Here is a 25,298-nt window from a genome sequence, read left to right as displayed (position 1 = left end):
TCCTTGGCTCATCTCTTTTCGAGAGGCGATTATGCTCCATAAACTACAGGTTTTATTGTACTATTGTGAAAGGAAAAGGTGAGGTGAGTTCAACAAAAGAATCAATTACAATACAAATAGACCCTTTAGTACCCTTGTCCGTGGGAAACGCGATCTCGAGTGACAAAAAGAAGAAAATGTTTCCTTCTTTTACCTGTTTAATGTTGTCAATATCATCAAGAACCGTTCAGTAATGTTTACTCTGAAGTTGTGTTGATCAAGTGTTTATTTTTTGAGATTACGAGCTGCGAAGTGCGAGTTTAACAAGGTTCAACCTTAAACTCCTCTCAACATTAAAATTTAACTCAGAGGTTATGTTATGTTTCAGTGAAAGTTGACTCAACTTATGTAGTTGAATAACATTTGAATGATCTGATCATCTCCATGGAAATACGTTTGTGATGAAAATATTATTAATATAAATGACAAACAGGAAAACACGAGAAACAATAGTGAGTAATAAAAGTCTCTGAATTGTCTAACCACAAATTTTATCGATTATTTCGCTGTTGATGAACTTCCTTCCTCTGTACGATTCAAGATGAATATGGTTTAAACAAAACTCCAGTTAAACCTCCACTCAAACTAATAGTAATTAAAATCGAAAATTTCATCCAAAGATTCTCGAATCTGTTTCATTCCATAAACTAAAACCAAATGAACTACAAAACTGAAACAATGTCCAAACGTCTTTTCATCGACTCAAAGCCAATCATCACCCGAATCCAAAATAATCTGACCATTTACTGTTAATATAATTTCTCTATTTCTGACATTCGAATCCAATTTATCTGATTCACAGCAAAAATCTGGTCATGAAGTTCAGTTCATCGGCCTACAGTCAGATTGAAAGTCTAATGCAAGACAACTAGAAACAGTAAAAAGTGAATCAAAAGGAGATGGAAATTTGAATTGGACAAAATGTTGAAAATAAAGTACTTAATGAGTTGATTGTAATCAACTGTTTAACCCAATTTTTGAACAAAGTAAATAAAGTTTCACCAATTTGGTTCATTTAAATGTGCAAAACTGAATAATTTGTTAACTCAATTGTTCCTTATTATCAAGTATATTGTTTTAAATGACCACAATTGTTTGGAAATTTAAAACCACAAATCAAACTCATATTGAATCAATCAAATATTGAAAGTTGAAATATGTAACACCTTTGAACACTTTAGGTTAAATCTTTTTGAATAACAAATCAATCTTCTTGAATTAACCTAAAAATAAATCAAAATTGATTCTTTAGCATCAAATTAAAGCCATTTATCCAACCATTTTACATCTATTATTGATTCAAAAGTCATTTTCATCAGTCAACTTGTAGGTTTTGTTTTTCATGACAATTTATGTGTGAGTGTTGATCAACTGACAATTAATATAAATCATAACTGTCAACCGAATCTCTCATCCTACTCAGTAAATTGTGTGAAAACTGATTCTTCAACTAACCTGCCAACTTATCGAGCAATTTAAATAGACAACAATTTAATCAACATTCAAGTGGTTCAATAGTTAAAATTAAATCAGTAAATATCATTGAAAATATCACTATAAGTGAAACAATTTAAAGTAATAAGTGGAAACAGATTTGCTTTTCCAGTGAAACTGATCATGGAAACATCCAATTACGGAATAATTAAACTGATTCTTTCAACTTAATTGCTGAATATCAATACTATTGATCCAATAGCAATTGAAAAGCTTCACAGTTTAAATTGAATATTGGTGTTTGGATCGGAATGAAATTCAAAATGTCTTTTGTTTAGTTCAGATTTTTATTATTGTTATTAACTGATTGTAATTTCTGATTGTTTCAACTTTAATAGTATTTGTTAAATTGTGAGCATTATTAATTAGAAAGATTGTAATGAAGTGAAAATGAAATGTAAACCAAACCAAGAATCTAAACATTATGCGAAAATGATATCAACCCAAATCAGAAGCTTGATTTTAACTCTAAATCACTTGAAATCATTCAACTTGGACAATTAACTCGTTGTAATAACGCACAATATTGTATAATTTTGTTTGGGTGAGGCGAGTGCTGGTTGTGATTAGGTCCAGTTTTGTGGTCACTAATGATGCTTGATGGTTAACAATTGAATAACAAAAGCACCTAAAAAATGGGTGATCACCAGCCTACACATTATCATGGAATTAATCATTCTGATCATGTTAGTGATCATGGTGATCATGATTTGTGATTAGTTGTGGTTCATGATTGATAATTTACAGAAATGTTAATAAAAGGAAAAGTGAATGGACAAGAGTAGAAAAAGTTAATTGTAAATTTAAACTTTTAGATTGAACAGAAATGATGTAATTTATTTAACATATAATTATCAATTTTCCTATTGAAATAATTAACGAAAAAAACGAAACCATTTTGCAAATTATGGCAATCAGTTAATCGGATTGCTATTTGATTTTCACCATTAACATCAATATTTACTCTTTGTGGCAATGTAATTGCTAACGATTTAGGAAAAATCAACGAACAATTGAAATTTCCAACTTAATCATTTGGTAATTTGCATTTTGAATGATTGATTCAGTCTTAATTGTTAACCAGTTTTCATTGGATTTCATTATTTTTGATGAATTTTGAGCTTGAGATTCAATTGTTAATTGAAAGGTAAAACTGATTGATTTTTGCTCGTTTAAGCTTTTGTTTCATTTGATTTATTGATTCTGATTAATAACTGTTTAAAATTGTACAGAATTAAAGAAACTTGGAAAGTTGATTTAATTTTGTTTGGTTTGATGAGACAATTTAAAGATCATATTGAGTGATATTTTTGATTGAAAAGAGTTTCATTGTTAAACAGCTTTTCAAACCTAATCTTGGCTCAGCTGGAATTTTGTTTCATGATAATTGTTGAACTGCTTTTTCCAAGTGAAAGTAATCCAAATGAGAAATTATAATCTTCTTTGGGTTGACCGTTAAATTAACTGGTTAACCAGTTTAATTATTGCTGGCTTAACTGTTAAAAATAGTTGATAAAATGGTTCAATATTTTAATCTTTGGCTAACACTTATTTCCAAGTAAAGGTTTCCTCAAAACAGCAACAATTTTCACAAGTTAACATGTAATCAATCAAAATTAATTATAATATTGTTCATCAGTCAATGCATTACAATTCAAGTGATTATTTGCGTTTGTTTGAATGTTTAATTCGCATCTGGGAATGACATTTATCATGATAAATGAACATTTTCATCTGGTTAATTATCTTCATCTCAACTTGGCCATTAATTCAATTCAAAGGTTTGTCTGATTGTTAGCCTGAGAATAAATGGAAATAATGATTCACCATTATAATTGATTAATTTTGAAAGTATTTCAATTGATTGAGAGATCCAATTGTAATCAGGATTCACCATTTATGGTCAGATCAATAGTAAATTTTAAAATGTGATTTCACTGATTCCTTTTTCATCCAAATTGTAAACACTATAATCATACAATGAAGAAGCAGTCAATTTATGGTTGATGATGGTATTACAATGGTCAAGATGGTTAACTGTAATAATCAGAAATGGTAATAATCATCATTAAAATGAAGGAAATGAAAAGCTTGGATTGAAGTTTATTTTCACTTTCATTTTTTTTCCTTCTTGTTGAGCTTTTTGTGTTGTTGTGAGTTATAGTTAATTGTTAACTTGTTGCTCTTGTTGATGCTGCTTCATTTCAGGCTTAAAGTTCATTTAGTCATGATGATAATAATACATGATGATGATGTTGATGGCGACCAAGATAACTGTATCATGGTAACTGTTTAATCTCAAAAGTGAATCTCATTTCACTTTTTTGACAACAAAATGTTTCTTAAAATATAAACTTTTCTTGATGATATCCAATGAACAATCGTCCGTCCATCCTTATAATCAAGTCAATTGTGAGCTGACCATTTTATGCTAATCAAAAGGTAATCTTGAGCTAATTTGCGGTAATAAATTTTATCCTTTGCTTTAATATCCATCAATGTTTATCCGGCTCTCGTCTCATCATGATCTTCATTAGTTAATAACAGAATATCCTAAACAATCAAGTTACTGGCCATTCATTGACTCAATAACCCAATTCATCACCAAAAATAATCACTCGACAAACGGATTACAACCAAGATTAACCCGAACCAAATAAAATACGCTTAATATTTCACTTAATTGAAACCAATGATCCAGGGAAGTGATCAGAGCCATTGTCATGCAGCTTGAAATAATTTAGTGAAATCACTTGAAGATCCTTAAGATTGAATTATTACTTTGCTTGGAAAATTTAGTTTGTCGACTGTTTTGCTTGATAATCTGATGACAGTAGTGGAGCCATGTTATGTATCGATTGTGGGTTCGTGATGATTTTAACCAGATGAGCCATTGCTGTTTCTTTGTGATTTGTGAATTTAATTCCTGCAAGAAATGAAATTGTATTTAGTTAGATTGTTTAAAAATGTCAATAACCTTTCATTGGTATTTTATTGTCATAAGAGTGATTCCTAATTACCCAAATAAAGATAGGCCTACACACAATAACAATCACCGTTATTTTAATTGTTTCAATATTGATAAAATTTTTTGCTTACTTTGTTATGAAAAACTGTTTATTTACTTGACTTGCCGGAAGTTTTGATCTAAGTCCTAATACATCACCTGAATCAATCAGTCAACTGATTTATCTGTTTGCTTCATTGATCATCTTCTTAAGCATCATTCTGAATGTAACACAGAGTATATCTACATCACTCAACACATTTGTCTGATTTCAATTGTAAAACACATATTACTTTTTATCAACAATTAAGGCAATTCGACTGGAAATTTAGAGATAAATTAAAATGTTCTGCAAATTCAATATTTTGTTTCATTTGCATAAAAGGTACAACATAATAAAGCTCAGTGGTATCAGATAGACTCAAATAATCTCGGCAATAATGTCAAATAAGGTAAGTCACGCTTAAAACGTAATGATTAAAGCTCAATCAACATTCAAATACACAAACCAAAGCTTTTCGCGAATCTTGAGTTCAACACTTTTTCTCAGTTTCTTCTTGAACTTTATCATACCTGCTGAGCTTGATATTCAGGGTTCATCGTGCATTCTAAGCCTAATTATTACAATATTCAGAAAACTTTCAATATAATCAATCTTCAAGTTGCTTTCTGTCCGTCTGTTGATTTATGCTCGATATTCATGAATATTATAACATGATAAATATCAATGATAAATCGATATATAGTTCAAGAAAATTGTAAAACCTTTAATTTTGCTTTCTCTTTTTTGTCTTTGGACATGATAAAGTTCAACTCGCTCATTCAACACGCTCTGACAATCCAGCTTGCCTTACCAAGAGTAGGATTTTCAGAGCTTGTAACTTGCACATCATCCAGGTAAATCTTATAATAATTGGCCAAGTTTTGTATCCTGATAGATTACATTGATTAACTTGGCTCATTACAATATATTTAAAAATATTTTCACCTTCATCTTGTTTTTTTAATAACTTCAAAAATCGACTTCATTCAGTTGTTGAACAAAGTAACAAATTCAAATGAACAGGTTTGATAGGGTGAAGTTAGGTAATCGTGATTAAATCTCACAATAGTAATACCCAAATTTTCAAATGATAATCTTAATTAAGGTAATGCTAACAGTTTACCCTCTTCACATTGTTTATAATGTAACTTTAAGAATGAAAATGTTTTATAAAATAATGGAAGCTATCGAAATAAAACAAAAATGCAATTTACCAAATAATGATATAAATTAAAAATAAGAAGGCAACACTAACAAACAGAAAGCAAGGCTATTTAAACTCACCATTAGTTAAGAAAATATCACTCATTAAAAAAAGAGTAAATTATAAATAAAAGTGTTTATCACCGGTACAAAATAATTACAATCAATTGGAATCAACCAGAATCTGGAGTTTCGAAGAATTGGAGATTGAAATTCAAAAGAAATTTAAACTCGATGTAATACCAATACAAATCTCCAAAAAATCCATCAACAAAACGCATTATCCAACTGAAAATGATCACAAGATAGAAATAATCACTGATCGATTTGAATCGAACCTAAACACATAGATTAGTAATTCAGTTTAGTACCATTCACAGGAAAAACGCATAAATAATATCTATAAAAACACCAGAGTTGAACAAATATGGCGACATAAGACAAAAGATTAAAGAAAGCGATGACATGTTGTAACATTGCTTACTAAGAGTGTAAACCTTTGATTACTCATCTCTAACCGCCAATCAGGCGCCAAAATATTGCCAACCAATCAGAGCTGTTGATCAATTAAGTTTTGCCAGAAACCCATTTTTGTCTACCAGCCATTCTGGTAACAAAAAGGTTTTATAATCCTTTTGGTTTCTTAAAAGTTACATTTACAACAGTTAAACTCTTAATTAGTGTCTTTTCCATTGCAGTTTTAAATTAATTATCATATGATCATGGAAAGAATTAAAGTTTATTCTGTGAAACTAAAGTGAATTCAAATTGAATTAAAAGTGAATTCAGATTTCCATGGGAATGAGAAAGAAGACGCTAATGGATAAAATGATAAAAGCTGTGTTTAAGGACTAGCTCAAGGACTGAAAAGCAAAAAGAATGAAATTGTTTCATTACTTTGAATCATTATAAAGAATTCTATTACCAGGACTACATAGCACGCCTCTTTACATGTAATCTTATTAACGATTCACCTAGCCGTAACCCACTATTCTGACCCTATGCTATATCTAATCAGACTCCATAATTACTCTTATTTATTTATTCAATCTTCTGACTTCCTCTATCTTATTTCCTCTAGATGGTTTCACATGCCCAATATGGACGACTGATATCTCGAATCAACGGCATCATAGCTGCAACCAACCCTAAGCCTGCCAAGCTTAATATGGCCTCATAGGGGGTGGGTAACCAAACCACTCAGCCCAGTCGGGTTATGGCAGGAATCTGCTAGATGATGCTGATGTCGATGAAAGTTGGAAGAGATGAAGTGAGAAAATTGTGATTCTAAAGGTAAACTAGGTTTTTTTACCTTTGCCCGTGGGAAATTATATTGTGATACAATCGAGTGAGAAAATATTTCCTCTTTTCCATGTCTTCGTGTTTCCTTTTTATAAATGCTGTTGTTGATCTGGTGGACCTTTTTTGATTGCTGTTTGTCTCTTGCTGCGTATTTTACCCTCAGGCTTCTTGACAAACCATTGATTTCTTGGGTGACACCATAAATTTTCAGGACTCCTAAAAATGAAACAATGAAAAATGTAAGTATTTGTCTTTTGTTTGAGATTAATTTGAAATTAATTTTGTTGTATTTCAACTTTTACTTTTTAGTTAAACATCTTTTTTCAACGGAAATCATGGAGACTCGTCTAACAACTTTCAATGGTTATTTTATTATTTATAATTATTATCATTATTATCCTTTGCGATTCGCTTGACTAATGGTTCTGGTCATCTCCATGGAAATGTGATTCACAGATGACAAAACAACACCAACAACAGTTATCCATTGAATACGGCTGTCAACTTACAACTGTACAGTGATAGTTTGAATTGAGCTTAATTGCTGTTTACTCTATCTCTTCAATCATTCATTTATGCTAATTGATTGTAACATTTATGATTTAAATAATCATATCAAGTAGGAAACCGAATTATATTGAATCAATTTTGATACGATTACTGAGTCAAACCAATATAACTGTATTAAATAGTGAGATGATCATTTAAACTTTAAGATTCATTTCCAAAGGAGTGTTCAGTCTCAATTACAGGTTTATGATTTTGAATGTCCATTCATTCAAATTTGTAATTATTATTAACTATCAAAATTGATTATTTCTCATCGTCTTAATATCATTGCATCATTGAACCAAACCTTTAACTGTGAGACAATTTATACAACAAATTATTCATTCGTTAACCAAACATAAAGCCTGTTTACCTGTAATGCAACCAAATAATCAATTTGATTGTTTCAAAAACAATAAGAAAATCGGACTTTAAGCAAATAACAGCTTTATTACTCATGTAATTGATTAAAGGTAAACAATTAGATTGAGAAATAATCAGTAATATATGATGACGAGAATGAAGATTTGGTCAAATTAATGGTAACCTAACCTTTAAATGAAGTTATTTAACCACATTGTTTAATAACAATCAAAAATAATGATCCTAACCATCATTATATTGAAAAGAAAAATGAAAATTAAGGTGAAAAGTGTAAAGATTCAGAAGGATTCAGGAGCTACAGATAAATTGAATTCTTGACCAGCTTCCTAATTGACTTTTGATGTTGATTGTGTGTGTGTTGGTTGGTTGTTGCTGTTAAATGATGATTATGATTATAATGATGAATACAATCAACAGTTAGACTGTATTAAACTGAACGAACCTCACAAATGGTGAAACAAAGCTTAAACAAATACTCAGTTGGCTAATGTGTTTATCCAGCAAGGAAACCGCAGCAATTGAAAAAACCCATACTTTGAATGATTTTGGTCTGTTAATCATTTTTTAATTCATTTGGTTGATACAAAAAGATTGACTAAATTATGGTAACTTCATTTAATTCCTGCTGATGATTATTTATTGCACAAACCTAGCAATCCTTCCCATTGTTTGTCAATGAGTATCATCACTATTATCATCTTAAACCATCAACATCACATTATGTAACAAAACAAAAAAACCTTTCCCACATCTCATCATCTCAACTTATATACCTGAATGTTCATTATAATCTGGTGCATATTTAGATGGTTATTATTACCATTAAACATTGTATACATTGTGTCCAAGAATCATGATAAGATGGCTTATACATCTTTATTAACCAAACCAAATGGTGAACATTAAATTAGGCCAAAAATTGGACTCTATTGTGATCTTTTTTATACTCTTTCCATTATTATTAGAATCAACAATTTGCTATTCACATTATTATTTTGTTTATCATTGTTTTCGCATCATTCTTTATTGCTTTAGTTGTGATCATTTGCTTTAAAGGAACACATTTCAGACGGAATTGAGAAAATACAAAAAATCTTACCTTTTGGATCCTTTCATTGATATTCACTTATTCAAATTTAACTTTCCTTAAACCACTTTTGATTGACTCACCTTTCAATCGGAAATGCACTTCCTCTCTTAACTTACATTAAAGAGTAGATCTGATTAAATAATTAAGATTTGACTGGAAGAAATTGTATTATTTTGATAAATCCTTGAATAAAGTTATTACACAAAAGTCATCCAGAAACACCATTCATATTGAAAATTGCGAGGTTTGTTTATTAATCTTTCACCTTATTACAAGATTCAAGATTCTGATACCGATGTAAGCATGATGATAAATCATTTCAAATATCATTTTTTCCTTATTTTGTGTGATTAAATGAGAAATGAATGATGAAAAATAAAGTTAAACAAATTCAAAAAACAAAACCAAAAAATCCTGTTACAAAAATTTTGTAACAAAATGATATTAAAGTGACATCTATCGTTTTTGGCAAAAACTAATTAACGGTTTTTTTATTTTCAAATTTAATTTTCGCCATGCTTTGAATGTGTCTAATTTACTTCAAGAATTAAAGGTTATAATACTGTTTGATCAATTAATTGGTACTTCTATTGAATTATCTCATCATCAAGTATTCATTTACTGAAGTTATATCAATTTTTGCTGTTTGAAATCCTTGATTTTTGTCTCCTCTTGGTGTGCTTATAATGTCAATCATATGAAATTGTGCAAAGGAGTTGCAAAAAAAAGTCAACATTAAATGACGATTATGTTAATTTAGTTTGTCTTTTTCAGGCTATTGAGCTGAACAATTTGGATTGTAATATGTTAACTCTTTGTAAGTTGATGATCACATCATAATTCAAGGCAAAAAAGGACCATCAAAAAATGATTCTGATGGTGGATCATCATTTTAAGTCAACTTGGCCTTAAAACTAATTTATTCATATTATAATAATGATATTTTTAACATTTCCTCTCTCGATAAAGGTTAATTATAATTGTTACAAATATTTATGTGTATTGTAATCGTTTCCGTATCATTTTTCAACAGAGTCTGAGGACCAACTCATGGAATGGAACAAGAAATAGAAATTTGGCTTTACTCAAAAAATGAGTTGGAACAGACAATACAAAAGGAATTTTGAAAACTGTTACAGTTTTTCTAAACGATTACGTTGATGAATTAATCTGAAAAATTGTAAGTAAATCTTAATCATCTTTTATTCATACCTCTTTGTGTGTCATTTGAACATATTAAATTACCCTGTGATTCTGATCATATTTTTTCTCCTCCTTAAAACAGTTCACATCACACCCTTGATCACTCAACATTCAACTTGATGTTATATCCACCAAACGGAGCTGTGAAAGTCAACAAGCGCTTCGATTTACTTCAAATTTATCTTGAATGATGCAAATTGGAAAAACTTGAGGACAACGATCAAAGAGAAATCACAATTCAAACGAATAGCTCGTTTTTCATTCAAAAATTTGAATAGTAAACTCAACAGTTCCAGTATTCACATCTAAATTATTAGGAGTGGTAAATTTAAGAGCTGATTCCCTCAAATCAAATGCTGTTGAATGATGATTATGGCAAGTTGAAAACTGATTTACATCCATTTGATTAACGATACTATCAATATCTTCATTAAAAAGACCGTTGACTAACCTGATCAGGAAAATACTAAAAATGAGCTGAAAAAATCGAAGAAACTAGCCAGACTTAATGATGAGCCTTTCGATTAACCACAATTCAATGAATCTATATCAAAGTGGTTTCTTTGATTCATTAACCAACCCATACCAAATATGTATTAAATCATCATCAACTACACAATGAAAGGAAAAGAGTTTAATTTTTGCCGCTTAATTAAGCCAAATGTTGATTGATTAACGTTAATGGGTGATCATTTCAAGTTGTTTGGTTTATAAATATACTTACTCGGATGTGTGTATATTTATATATAAAACCAGAAAATCTGATGATGATCATCATCATCTGATAGCCTAACCCTAATCATGGTTTCAACTTTTCGCCATTTTAATCATAATAATCAGACGAAATTAGTCAAAAAATGTAAAAGTGTTGACGGACCTTGATTAACTTGCCTGTTAATTGATAGAGATGAGGTAAACTTTCAAATGGCTCAACATTAGATGAAACTTTCTCCAACAAGATGCATATTTTAATCACGTTTGGCACGTTTTACGTTTTTGTTTTCATTCGGCATCATCTTCATCATCTTCACTATCAGAATCACCAGGAAGATAAGCTTCAACAAAAAATCTCATCAAAACGCTGACTTGTTCATTGTTAATCTATGTTTAGCTTCTTACCTAGTTCTAGGTACAAGATTCAATCATTAATAGCTTAATCGTGCGCTTCATTTATCACTAAATGAAGATTGAAACCTTTTGCTCAACCTGCATCTTCAATGAACATTTATCATCCATTTTCACCATCATCATTATCATCACCATCGACTTTCAACTCTTTCATCTTTAGTCTCATTTCATTAATCTTCATTTTATTTTTAAAAATTTTACCCTTTTCTTAACACAAAATTCATTCTTTTTTCTCAACCCTAATTAATCAATTAACTCAATTAATTGCTCCTGTCAAACTTAATGGTCACAATTTGCAAATCTTTGATCACTAAATTTGTACAATCTCAATATCACATGAAAAACTGAAATGTAAAACCTTTAAAATGATGAACAATTAGCGATGATCAGTTTTCAGCAAATTTTACGTTCAATCAATTATACAATCTAAAGTCTTATTTTCATCTTAATCATTGTTTAATCAAGTGACAATTACATTAACATGATGATACTTTTGTTTTGTGGTTAATGTAACATTAAGACAACAGTAAACTTTCCCACTTATTGTTATGAACTAAAGAGTTAATTGTAATTAACAAACTTCCGTAATGGTCAAGTTTGAAATGAAAACAAATGCAAAGTAAAATTATTATTCAAGATTTGCTTTTGATATCCAACTTGCTTGTTCTGACCATTCATAGCAATTTAAACAACAGTTAAACTAGGTTTGGCTGTTATTGTTAACAATTTAATAATCTCAATATCATTGAAAACAATGTTAACAAATGATAATCTTTAAGTTCATCTCTATTTTGACATTGGCTTCAATCATTACTCTTTATGTTCAACCATGATATCGATGATAAACTGATTCAGTTGAATCTGTGAATGTTATTTCACATTAAACAGCTTTGTTGAAAATTACAATTGTATTAACAGGTTGTAATCATTTTCACTAATCATAGTTATTAGGACAAGCTGAGCCACGATCATGACTGATCGTAAATTTCTTTTCACTGAATACAAAATCCAATCCATATTTAAAGACTGAAATTATTGATGAAAAACAATTGTCAATGAGAAAAAATAAGATAAAATTTGGTTCAACAGTTAAGGCAACATATTTTTTACCTAACTCTTTACTCGAAAAATGGTTTTACATATCCTTCTAATTTAACGATAAACCAACAATCAACCTGAACAACCAAAAAAGTTTTTCCCCCAAAGTCAATGATAAAAGATACGGATTCTGCATTTTTTCCCCTGCCCTGTTTAAACGCTAATTTCTCAGGTACCTGAATTCCGATGGAGTTCTGACTATTTTTCGTGGATGTAGTTTAATCATGGCTTTCATGGTGTGAAAAAATTTTCTTTAGAATCCTTTTAGTTTGGCTACAATCTTTACGCAAAAATTTCATGTTTTGACTTTATATATGGTATAGATTGTTACAGCAAAATAACAAACCTTGTTACCTTTATTATGATCACACTTTTTATCCTCATAATCTGGTTACATTCAATGATCAACTTGATTCTAACAATTTAATTGTAATTTATGTAAAATCAGTGGCAATCCCTTTTAATACGATAATATCAAATTGTGACGGAAGTTGATTTGAATTAAAGGTAAGCAACCAGATTTTACAATAGATTTAAACGTAATTTTTCTTCATTGAAAGTAGCAATTTAATATTCACAATTGATACAACAATTGTCACAATCATTGTTAGAGAATCGATTGTTAAATCTTGTGGATTCTTCTTACACTTTCATGGTAACATCAAAATTATCATTTGAGTTGTGCTTGAACTGAATACTTCAACATTACTTCAATGTTAAGTTAATATGATTTTGCTTTTTACATGTTATAGTTATTAATTAAATCATGACATAACCAGGATAGAAAATAAATGATCAAATTAACAAATAATTGTTGAATGATGTGAACATAAATTACGTTTTTGTCAGCAAACCAGCGACCAAATCTTTCCAATCCATTTACTGATTTCATTTGAAATCTGCTTGAGTCGAGTTCATCTTTCCTCTAGTAATTCCAATTCAATAACTAATCTAATCGATTACACAGAAATTATTAAATAATCAAATCACATAAAATAAGTGAAAGCAAATTAAACATTAAACAATCAAAGTGCAAGGCGTAAGCTTGACTTGAACACTTTCTTAGGCCTAGCCATAGACAAACAACAGATTGAACAAATTTATGACACTTGATGTTGACTGTTGAACAATGTTTAGTTTAATCATCCATTTAACAGGCAATTCAAAGGCTATCTTAACTATAATTACTTATATTATCAGAATAATAAAATTCATTATAATTACTGTTTCAACTTCAATGGTTATATTGGTTTTGTCCTCAACTCGAGTTACAATTGTGTTTACAGTTGCTAACCATTGTCAATAAGCTGTTTAATTGAATGTGACCAAATGTCTCTAAATCATATAGTGATTAACACTTGAGGTGAAGTAAACACAGGAAAAAATGTTAAGAGGAAATTGGTGATTTTAATTGTGATCAATCTCACAATGATTTGGGCTGAATTGAAACCCATTTTCATGCATTTGAAACCATTGGAATTAATTTTAAATTGGTGCTGACTTTTTTTGTTATACGCAATTTGTTTCATCGATAATTTAAAATTAAAACAAACCAGTGTTACCTGCAAGTAAACAAAATCATTGTACTGAAGGAAAGTAATAAGCATGATATGATTGTTGAGCTTACTAATTTTGAGATTCAAATCATTGATCTGACATTTTTGTATTTTCTTATCATTAATTGTTCCTTTATTTCAACATTAGCAATGATTTCTACCTTTGTCAAGGTAAACCTGGTTAACCAGTTTTGGCTTTTGTTACCAGAAAAATTTTGGTTTTTTACCCAATCCTTTTCAAATGTAATTCTTTTGATTCAACCTCTTTTGGTTAGCGACTATATTTGATCGGAAATCACCACAATTGTTGGAAATATTTTTTATGTTGTTGAATTTGGCAAGTAAATCAAGTTGAATTAGTTGCCATTTCTTACTAACTCCAAGACATTACAACCTATTTAAATAGGACCATAATTATTATTATGATTGTGCGGTAGTAAAGTACAATTAATGATCAAAAATTACATAGCAAATCATCTAACATCAGTTGGATGTAAAGTCAGGATTGAGACTTCACTTCTCAATTCAAAATCTGAGCTCCAAACACAACCTGAAGCTATTCATCCACTAGTAGAGCGACTATCAAGACTGTTAATTTTATGGTTGATAACCTAAATAAATATAAATTATTTGAGCGCAATTTCGATGTTATTCATAGTGAGATCAAAAGTCAATGCAGCCAAAATCTGTTGGTGCAACTATCACTTGAAATTGATTGTAACAGTGAAAGTTAAAATGATTAGCAAATGTTAGCATTTTTTTTATTACACTCTTAATAACTATTTAATGGTAGGACAACAAGTACCGACAAACACGAGTGAAAGCACTGTTTGTCAACCACTTTGACGAACAATTGAATTGGCTAGAAACTGGATGACAAAAATGAACGATTTTGACATTAATGTTTCTTTTTCTGTATAAAGCATTGAATTATTGTTACAAAATGTTCATAAAAAATGATAAAGGTTTGTGCCATTGGTATTAAAGTGTATAATGTTATTATCAGCTCACTTTACTTGATGAACCACTCGTCAGTCTCACAGCAATTTATTTAACCAGTAAATCAAGTGGTGTTAGACAACAAGTTTTACTTTCAAATTGGAAAGCTCACAATTTTAATCATTGAAATTTAGCAAGTGAAAACCTTTCCATCTTGCTCGTTATCTCTGTTTATTTGAGCCTTTAATCTTTCCATTCTGGTCATCACCATCCTCATTGAGACTGAATCTTGTGATTCAACTATAAGATTGAACTACCAAAACAGCTAATCACTCGTTTGATTTATTACCTCAGGTCACAGGCCTTTGTCAGCTAATCTGAAGTAAAGTGGATGAAGAGGAAGATAAGATGAAGACAGGTTAAAGGACGAGGACCTTTAAAAGTGTGATACTCAAATTGGACGCCATTCATTTGGATTAAGCTTGAGTCATTTCAACAAAGTTATTTCATCTGTTCTGCTTCAATTTCAATACTGATTGAACGTGGAGTTGGATGAAAACAAATTGTAACCAGAAAATGTTTCCTCGGTTGACAATCATATGCTTAATCAGCGGATTAATAGGGATCATTCAGTGTAATACAATTCCTCATCAACTTGACATTATTATTAAATCACCATCAACTTCACTACAGCTTATTGACGACAGTGACAGTAAATACAAAAGTGGTAATAACACAGATGAAGCTGCAGCAAGAGCTTTTCTGAAGGCTCAAGAAATTGAAGCTGTTAAGATTTGTCGTAAATCTGTCCAAGCTGAATGGAATTTCGCCAGCAATTTGACTGAATACAACAAACAAGTTTTGGTAAGTTGATTCATAATTTTTCATTGTTCACTTATTTCCACTTTTAACTCTTCCATTTTATAATTCATCATCAAAATCACCAACATCGTTATTCTGGTGTCAGCATTATAATGTTGACTGATGGATAATCATTTTTACTATCATCAGATCAAGTTATAAATTCGTGAGTTTCATCTTTTCAAGTAATTTTCAATCGCTGATCCACATACTGAAACGGAGTATAATTTGATTAAAAAACTGTATTAGATTTAGGGTTGCTTTTAAATGATAGTTTACTGCGGCGATTGAAAATCAAAAAATATAAATTTATAAATCAAAAAGAGCAAATTGAATTTGAATCTCTTAAGAGTACATCGGAAATTAGAAATTTTTATGCGTCTTAAATTGTACAATTGTATTGTTGTTGTACGCAAATTTCATGGTCACTTTAGGGCATTCTTAGATTGCTTGTACATATGGGATAACAGAAGAAAAGAAGTGGGCCAAATTAATAATTTCAAATAAAGTTGGAGTAGAGATGGTAAGTGAAAGGAAAAATTAGCCGGATTGGGTAAAGAAACGGAATATTTGCCACTTGCTTCTAAAGATTCAAGTGAAGATTTGATTGTCAGGGCTTCCAGAATGATACCAGCCGGATAAATTGGATACCAAGCAGTGTATCTAAGAAAGGTTATCAACTTAATTTTATAATTAAGGAGAGATGAGATGTAAAATGGATAGCGAAAGCATTCTATCGAAGACCAAGCTAAAATTAACCACGGAACAAACCATTTACTCTGGACTGCAGCAATATCATTGATTAGAATATGAAGAATGAGATTACGACCGCCAATTTGAACGAAAGATATTAAAGGAGATCCACCAGTTAAACCAATCAACACGTGTAATACCTCAATAAATTGTAAGGTTTGAAAAAAGGTGAACCTTGGTGATATAGCTTGGTAAATTTGTTTGGCACTGATAATATTGCTATCAAACAACAATGCATGAAGTAGGTAATAAGTAACACTAGAAAAGCCAATAAATTGGACCAAATTGTAGGCTGTAAGGTACAGTCGAGAACTGATAGCCATTCTAAATATTAGATTGGCAATCAAGCAAATAGATAATTGCAAAGAGATTAAACTTTATTAAAAAACTTGGCAATAAACATAATCAACAAGATTTCCAAGTATCTGTATCTGTTATAACGATACAGATAAAGATTTTTAAGTATCAGAAAAGTTACGCCATCTGATGCATTTTCTAATAACCGTTGATGACTGTTGATAAATTTTGAGAAAATAATTGAATTAATAAATTCTGAATACAAATGAATCAGTTTCTTCCCTTCTCGTGCAACAATATATTTAGTTAACAATTCATCATAATCTCGGTTAGAGTGATGGGGAATCCTATTGAAATCAGTTAGATTGACTTTTCTTGAGCTTTCATTTTGTCACTGCTGGTTGTTGTTTATGATCTGGTTATATAATCTGGTTTTTCTTGATTCTTATAACTCGTGTATTTTCAATTCTTGAGTGATCTTCAACAAATTGTTATCTTTATCTTTATTGCTATATCAACATGATAACAATCAGTTATGATTATCATTTGACGTTTTGTGAAATTGTTATTTACCAAAGCCAAAACTCTAGCATTTACATAACAAAACAACAAACAAATTGATTCAAGTCATTGTTGAGTCGTTACCAACTCTTATCATTATTTAACCAGACAATTTCAAGGTTTCAATCAGCTAATTAACAATGCAACCCTTAATTACAAACACTTTTAGATCTTAAAAACATGTGATGATAGAAAACTTAAACTATGCAGCTTAATGTATTTCTAGATTGAAATGATTGTTATCACCATTAACCAGACTGACTCCAATGGCCATTGATTAACCTAAACATAATGATGAATCCATTGAAACATGAAATTACCCAAAATGAAGTAAACTCCCAACAATACTGGTCATTGACATGATTAAACCTTGACTCTTGATTATCATAAGATTGAGCATAAACGTATTACAATTTGCTTTCCTTTTCACAATTGCTCAGTTTTTCAGTATCAATTTGTTTCAGCTTATTTTAGGATTCCCCATGAAGCATGAAAATATTAATAAATAACATGAAATTGTTGAATATGATGGAGCAATAAATTTGACTGCACTTTGATTGTTAATCCACTTCTTTTTATGGACTTTACCGTTTATTTATCATAATCTTGATCTCATTTTCATCTTCATCACCATCAAAGCTCATTGTTTACCCTCTTTATATTATCATCATCCAGCCTCATCTCAAGATTAACATTTCTTCCTGGTTTTCATATTTAAACACTTTCTGATGAAAACAACAAACAATCTTAAATTGACTTGCCATTAACATGAAACCAGAAATTGATTCAGATAAATTTATCAACTTGAGTTGTTGCTGTGTAACTTCAGTCGAGTTAAACATTGAATCAAGTTTGATGTGACATAATTTGTTAATAACCAATTGAAAATCACTTGAATTGATGGAAACAAATAGTATTAAATGTTTGTCAACATTTACTTTTCCAATTCTTTTCCCACTTCAACATCAATTGACAAAAGATTAACTTGCACCTTTGAAAATGTTATTAATTGTAAAGGCAAAATTAACACAATCTCTTGATCAAATTGTATTTAATAGCTTGAAACATCCCGTCAATCAGCCAACTTTGCAAAGGAAACTTGGTACAATGCAACTTCGTTTGCCTGGAAAAACTTTTCAGATCCATTGATTCGTCGTTGGTTTAAAGGATTATCAGTTCTAGGAACTGGCGTTTTAGATGGATACAAATTGAATCAGGTAAATGGCAATAATAAGACAAAATACAAGGCAAATTACAAAAATTCAGGACAAATTTTCATTGAATATTTTCAATTCTATTAATAGTTGAATGAAATCATTGCTGATATGGAAGATGCTTATTCAAATGGTAAAGTCTGTCCATATTCAGCTGAGCCAGTCACAAACAAATCCCTCTGTAATTTAAATTTTGATGAAGGTAAGAGTCTCAAATGATTTATAATTTACTGACTCACAGATTGTCTATTGTAATTGTTTATTTTGCGTCTAATCGATGTTTTTATCCTCATTTCAGATATCACGGAAATTATGTCTAAATCACGAAATTACGAGGAATTGAAATCAATTTGGACTCAATGGAGAGATGTTACTGGTAAAAAGATGAGAAACAATTATCTAAAATATATTGAACTACTAAATGAAGCTGCTAAACTCAATGGTGAGTTAACCAACAAATTGGAAAAAATAAATTCAAAGGTTCAACTTATTAAAAGCAGTTAAAGATGAAAAAGGTTGTTTAACAATGTTGATTATCATATGTAATTGGAAGGCGATTAACCACAAATCACAAGTAATTACAATCAAGAGTTGTTAGGCCTTAAAATGCTGGGCCTTGAGAGGGTCAATGGAGATTTAATGGGGGACAAAAGATGATATGTTGACCATTTGAAATGCAAATTGAAAATTGAAAGGCACAAAATTGACGAGCATAATTTAAAAACTGATTACATGTTAAGAGACACCAATTTTTCATACTTTGTTTCAGTGGAAAGTTAAATTATCATTTCTTCAGCTACAGAATAAATTTGAATCTTTTTGTGTTCAACTTATCAACTTGCTTGGCTCAAATTGTTTGCCTCATTTACCAGTCAAGTTAATCATTGTTATCACATTTCCATTGGTAATTATTTCAGGTTAAACCACAAATGATGGACTTATTTGGGTTAACCAATATGTAATAACAATGGTAATTTTGGCTATTTTCAACCTTCTGATTGCTCGATAATTGTTATGTTAAACTTACAAATGGATCATTATAAATGCATTACTGAAATGGCTGGTTCTTTAAAAACAAGTTGAGCCTTTGACCTGATTTGGGTTACATCTATGTGTTCATTTTGACCCTGTAACCTTTCATTTTGCTTTACCTTCTTATATTCAGGTTTCTCTGACAATGGTCAACTCTGGAGAGATGGCTATGAATCAGATTCATTTGAAGATGATTTGGAAATAATTTGGAATCAATTTGAACCATTGTACAAACTGTTGCATGCTTTTACAAGGAAAAAGCTTATAGCAATTTATGGTGAAGACAAAATTAAGCCAAATGGTCCGATTCCAGCTCATATCCTTGGTATGATTTTTGTAATTGCTAACAATTTACTAAATTTTATTTCAAGTTCCAATGTTCAATCAATTGAAATTGAAATCTCAAGGGCTAGAGATTGTCGCCATTTTTTACTTTCCTGGTTTAATCTGGTTTCTTTGCTTTTCTCACCTTCAATGTCTTCTCATTCAGATCATATTATTTGAATGGAAATCCATTTTTCATGTAAATGATATCCATTTATTGAAAGAGTTGAAAATAGATCAAGGAATTTAATTTGAAATTCAAACAGATCAATCATTTAATATTTGTAAATTGTCTGACTTTTTTATAGCTTGGTCTGTTTATCGATTCAAATTTTGAACAATTATTTTGTAATTAGAAAGTGATTTGTAATTGATCCACGATTTAGTTTATTATCGATATTTTCATCAGAAATGATAAGTTTTCCTTTTCTTGATAAAATTGAAAATTCGTCATATACTCAGCATTATGTTTTGAAGATTTTTTAAATTCTCTAGATCTTTAGACTAGGCTTTGTTCAATTTTGATGATAATAGAGTAACTCTCTTTCAACCCAAGATTATCATTCAAAATAAAGTGATGAATATGATAGTTACGTTGATAAAGGTAGACGTAATGAGATTCTTGGTATGCTTCAAAATTATGAATAAATGAGTCTTTTTAAAGTGAATATCCTAAATTCCTAGAAGTTAACTTACCATAATTCATTTGATTAATCAGCTTTATTCAACTCTTTTTTTCAGGAAATATGTGGGCTCAATCCTGGAGTAGTTTGGGTGACTTGTTAACTCCTTTCCCAAATAAACCATCAGTTGATATTACAGATAATATTCTGGCCAAAGTAAGTTGACAAAAGTTGATGAGCTCAGTGCAATAATGAGGTTGAAGAATCGGCTAGATTTTAGGGTGAATAATGGTTAAAAGAGAACCAGAAGGTTCATAAGATCTAAATTATCATGGGTTAAGCTTCTAATCGGTTAAATTAAGATTACATTATTCAACTGGTCAATTCAAACGTTAAAGCTGAATCAACAAAATTTACAAACCGCTAGTGATATCTAGCGAGAAATTTATCAACCTGTCGTTAGCGACACTTTTAAATGAAATTTTGTTATTTAATTTTACAGAATCTAAGCGTTGTCGATATGTTCAGAATATCGGAGCAATTTTTCACCTCTTTGGGCTTGAAGCCAATGACGGACAAATTTTGGAAGTATTCAATCCTTGAGAGACCGAGCGATGGACGTGAAATGACTTGTCATGCCTCAGCTTGGGACTTCTGTGATGGCGATGACGTTAGAATCAAAATGTGTACTCAGCGAAACATGAAAGAATTCATTGTTATCCACCATGAAATGGGCCACATTCAGTATTACATTCAATACAAGAATCAACCTTATGTTTTCCGTGGTGGAGCCAATCCAGGTTTTCACGAAGCTGTTGGTGATACACTTGCCTTGTCCGTCTCAACACCAACTCACCTCAAAACCATTGGACTTTTAGATGAAATCTCTGCCGACTCGGAGGGTGATCTTAACCACCTTATGTCTATGGCTCTGGACAAGATTGCCTTCCTTCCAGTTGGCTACCTCATGGATCGATACCGGTGGAAAGTGTTTGCAGACAATTCAACTCATTCCTCACTCAATCGACTTTGGTGGGAACATCGACTTCGCTATCAAGGAATCTGTCCACCAGTAAGACGAACAGAACAAGACTTCGATGCTGGAAGTAAATATCATATCGCTGCTAATGTCCCTTACATAAGGTAAATTATAACAGCTTTTGTCCAAATAGATTTACAAAAGCAAATCATTGCGAATCTTATTTTCTTGATTCTCCATGAAAGCCATTGGACATTTTTTTCTCGAAACAATGGTTCAATGAGAAAAGCTTATCGAGACAAAAAATTCTGATTTTGAAAAGAATCCAGAAAATGCAATAAATCTTGTTGACACTGAATACAATAATGATAAAGTGTCACAAAATGAATGCATTATTTAATGCAAGATAAAAATAGTCCAATGGTCTGAATATGAATGATTATAGCTTTTTTCTGATACTTTTCCCTATTAAATGATAGTTATCATGATTGGTATTATTGATAAACAATATTAACCTTTTGTATTACATGTGAATATGTTTATCAAATTAGATGAAAATATATGAGACGATTTAATGAAATTTGATAAAGATTGATTGGCCGCAGAAAATGACAATTAATGTGAATACAAATGAAAGACTAATAATGAAACGGAAATTATGATTGAAAAATAGTTTGCCTTCAGTAAATGAGGAAAGAAAATTAATGAAAAAAAGTGAAAATTCTGATGATAAATTGTTCACTGAAAGGAAACTAATCTTTTCGCCATTTTGCTATCAAAGATTAGCATCAAAATTTTGTTCAATATTTTCATTGACTGTCACTTGAATGCATTTTTTGTCCAATCATTTTTTCATCTCCCATTGAAATAATATTTGCTTCATGATCACAGTAACTCTTTTAATAACCAACTCAGAATCATTTGAATCAATGTGAAACCTAGAAGAGGAAGCAATCTTTTCATCATGTTCACTGTTTCCTATTTCATTTTCATGGTTGACCTGTAACAATTGAAATGCCAAAGATTCACTGGTTTGATTGCTCTTGATCCTTCTGTTCATTATCACTTTCATCCATGTTTATATTGAATGAAAGATATGAATAGAGCTGAAGCTTTATGAAACAGTCTGGCTTGTCTCTTGAAACTGATGAAGAAAATGTTTCTCTATCGATTGATAAATTGAAATTACATTCCCAGGAATCAAAGGCAATCTTCAATCAACAACTAACAATGAAAAATAACCTTAAACACCATTTCAACTCTGATTAATTTATATCTTTCCTTGTATTTCCAGATACTTTGTCAGTTACATCATTCAATTCCAGTTTCATAAGGCTCTTTGTCAAGCGGCTGGCAACACTGGACCACTTTATCAATGCGATATTTATCAATCTCGAGAAGCTGGACAATTGCTGAGGTAAATTGAGTGGTCCATTAAAAGAGATTAATAAAGTGTTCCTTCATAATTAATCTATGAAAACTGAACCTTTACAAACAACAGAGAAAAGATTAATGATTAAGTATTTTCAGCTTAAATTGTTTGCTTAATTTTCCAGATATTTTTAAACCTTTCAACCAAATAATCTTCAATAATTTCAAGAGTTATTATTTTGGGAACAAAAAAAACTCAATATTCATTTTGGAATCAATTTAAGTTAGGCTTTTCTCTGTTGTCTGAATCTCTTTCAAGTTTCTGTCACAGAATTTACATTTTTCTCATTTTTTTGCTTTTTCTCTTTCAGTAATGTTCTGTCTCTTGGAAGTTCAAAACATTGGTCGGAAGCATTGAAGATAATCACTGGAAGTGAAAAGATGAGTGCTCTTCCATTGATGGAATACTTTGCTCCACTCATTGATTGGCTCAAGACTCAAGTAAACGAGGATGAAATTGGATGGGTTTCATCGGATCCAATGATTTGTCCATAAGAAAGGACAACCAATTAATGGACAAATTTAAAAGATGAATTAAATTGACTTCAAATCCAGACATAACCCAAAACTGAAAACATTAACAGCAATTTAACTATCCAACTTTGTCAACCAAAATGCGTTTGCTAAAGCTGAATATTTTATAGTTTGTTTCAATTAACTTATTTATTTAGCTTAAACATTAACCTTTTTGCCTGAAAATGTTGATATTTTTAGCAATCTCGACATTAAATGAATAAATTTGTAATTGAAATTACAAAAGTCAACTTTATATTTCAACAGTTGAGACAATGAAAACCAAGACTCACAAAAAGCATCAAAATTATTCTGGTTTTTTTGATTTACCATCTAAAATTAGATTACCTTTTTTCATGTTTAATTTGTTTTTTTAATTCATTTCTCCTTCTGACATATCATTCATTTAATATGATGTGAATATAATTTTACAAGAAATATTAATGGCTTTACTGTGTTTCTGTGTAACATTCAGCCTTTTCAAATGTTGAATCTCTGTAAAGCAAAAACATTTCAACTTGAACAACATATTGATCCAAATATCTTGAGTGTCACCAATAATTCAATTGTTATCCTTCATTAATGTAATTGTTGATTGTATTAATAGAAGAGGAAAAGGTTTTCAAAAAGATTAAGAATGGACAAAATTACAGTAAATATAAATCCAGAAGCTGAAGCATTTGAGATTTACTGTAATCAGGAAAGATTACTCGATTCAAGTAAACTTCATGTTATGATTGAATCTTTTTTTTCCAGTTTCTTATTCTGATCAAACATTTACTGAAATAATTGTTAGACTGTTGTCAGTCTGTTGTTAAATTGTTGTTGGTTTGTTGTTGGATTGCAGTTGGAATCAACATTTTGTTCAATTATTGTTCAACATTAACTGACTCAACTGATTAGTTGACTGAATCAAATAAAACAAAAGATAAGAGTTAAAGTTAAACAGTTTTAACGGTTAAAATCCAGGATAAATCTGAGATTGAATTTTACCTTTATTCAGGTAAAAATGAAAATCTTTTTGCTTCCTATTATATCAAGTTTCCTCTTCATCATCTTCAAGATTTGAGCTTCATTTGTGCGCTTTAACAGTAAATAAGAAACAAGTAAATACCTTGGAGAGATTGAGCTGAATCAGTTTGCTCTGAACATTATTATCATCATTGTTGTTATAACTGTTATTATCAACCAATCCAAGGGTTGAGAAGGTTCACTTTGAAAGGGAAAAAATGATTCAAGAAAAGGCTTGTTGACACCAAACCTAATTGATAGATCGAGTAACTTGGTTAACCAGCTTTTGATCAACTTTGCCCGAATATCATTGTTAACCTTTCATGTATTCAGTAAACTTGATAGGAAAACCCGAATCTTTTGGGTTGTCAATTAAAATACAATGTTTAATAACAATATTAATGTTGATAATAGTAATCATAAGAAAGATATTAATAAAACATTGAGTAAAGGTTATTCACTAGATGAGGTGAAATCCTTTTTATACCTTCACTTTCATGACTTCATTAGATTTTCTTGGATTCTGTTTGCTGATACTTTTTTGGCTTGGAGTTTTTTTGCCTTTCCATTCACTGTCTTTGGTAATATAATAAATAAAATTATCATCAACCATGGAAAAGTTTTTGTCTTTCAAGCTTTGTATTTTATTTTCCTACTCAATTTG

The 25,298-nt window shown here is 30.4% G+C and overlaps 1 protein-coding gene and 3 long non-coding RNA genes across 5 annotated transcripts; 3 read left to right on the top strand and 1 right to left on the bottom strand.

Annotated features, from left to right (window-relative positions):
* Positions 1 to 2,704: 2,704 nt before the first annotated feature.
* Positions 2,705 to 9,252, bottom strand: LOC112539497 (uncharacterized). Its single transcript, XR_003083357.2, has 3 exons — positions 9,121 to 9,252; positions 5,868 to 7,304; positions 2,705 to 4,459 (listed from the first exon to the last, which is right to left on the bottom strand). It is a non-coding gene; the product is annotated as an uncharacterized LOC112539497 (long non-coding RNA).
* LOC107368172 (uncharacterized) lies at positions 6,600 to 7,639 on the top strand. Of its 2 annotated transcripts, XR_001570091.3 has the most exons (4): positions 6,600 to 6,739; positions 6,868 to 7,079; positions 7,252 to 7,327; positions 7,398 to 7,639. It is a non-coding gene; the product is annotated as an uncharacterized LOC107368172 (long non-coding RNA). The 2 variants fall into 2 exon arrangements; XR_016198321.1 differs by having other exon boundaries at positions 6,868 to 7,327.
* A 356-nt stretch (positions 9,253 to 9,608) lies between the features above and the next one.
* LOC149094293 (uncharacterized) lies at positions 9,609 to 10,965 on the top strand. Its single transcript, XR_016198441.1, has 3 exons — positions 9,609 to 10,080; positions 10,145 to 10,291; positions 10,397 to 10,965. It is a non-coding gene; the product is annotated as an uncharacterized LOC149094293 (long non-coding RNA).
* A 4,197-nt stretch (positions 10,966 to 15,162) lies between these two features.
* Positions 15,163 to 23,869, top strand: LOC107368139 (angiotensin-converting enzyme). Its single transcript, XM_015935919.3, has 9 exons — positions 15,163 to 15,899; positions 18,566 to 18,724; positions 18,812 to 18,923; positions 19,020 to 19,163; positions 19,887 to 20,078; positions 20,819 to 20,916; positions 21,203 to 21,843; positions 22,974 to 23,096; positions 23,422 to 23,869. Exons 1-9 carry the CDS (start codon positions 15,588 to 15,590, stop codon positions 23,603 to 23,605), a joined length of 1,965 nt encoding a protein of 654 aa, XP_015791405.2. The 5' UTR covers positions 15,163 to 15,587; the 3' UTR covers positions 23,606 to 23,869.
* The last annotated feature ends 1,429 nt before the right edge of the window (positions 23,870 to 25,298 follow it).

This window comes from Tetranychus urticae, chromosome 2 (assembly GCF_039701765.1).
Source record: "Tetranychus urticae isolate SD_2017Ah chromosome 2, NJAU_TeUrti_SD_1.0, whole genome shotgun sequence".
In the NCBI taxonomy this organism is placed as follows: Eukaryota; Metazoa; Arthropoda; class Arachnida; order Trombidiformes; family Tetranychidae; genus Tetranychus; species Tetranychus urticae.
The sequence above is the reverse complement of the archived record's forward strand: the minus strand, read 5'-3'. Positions and strand labels throughout refer to the sequence as shown.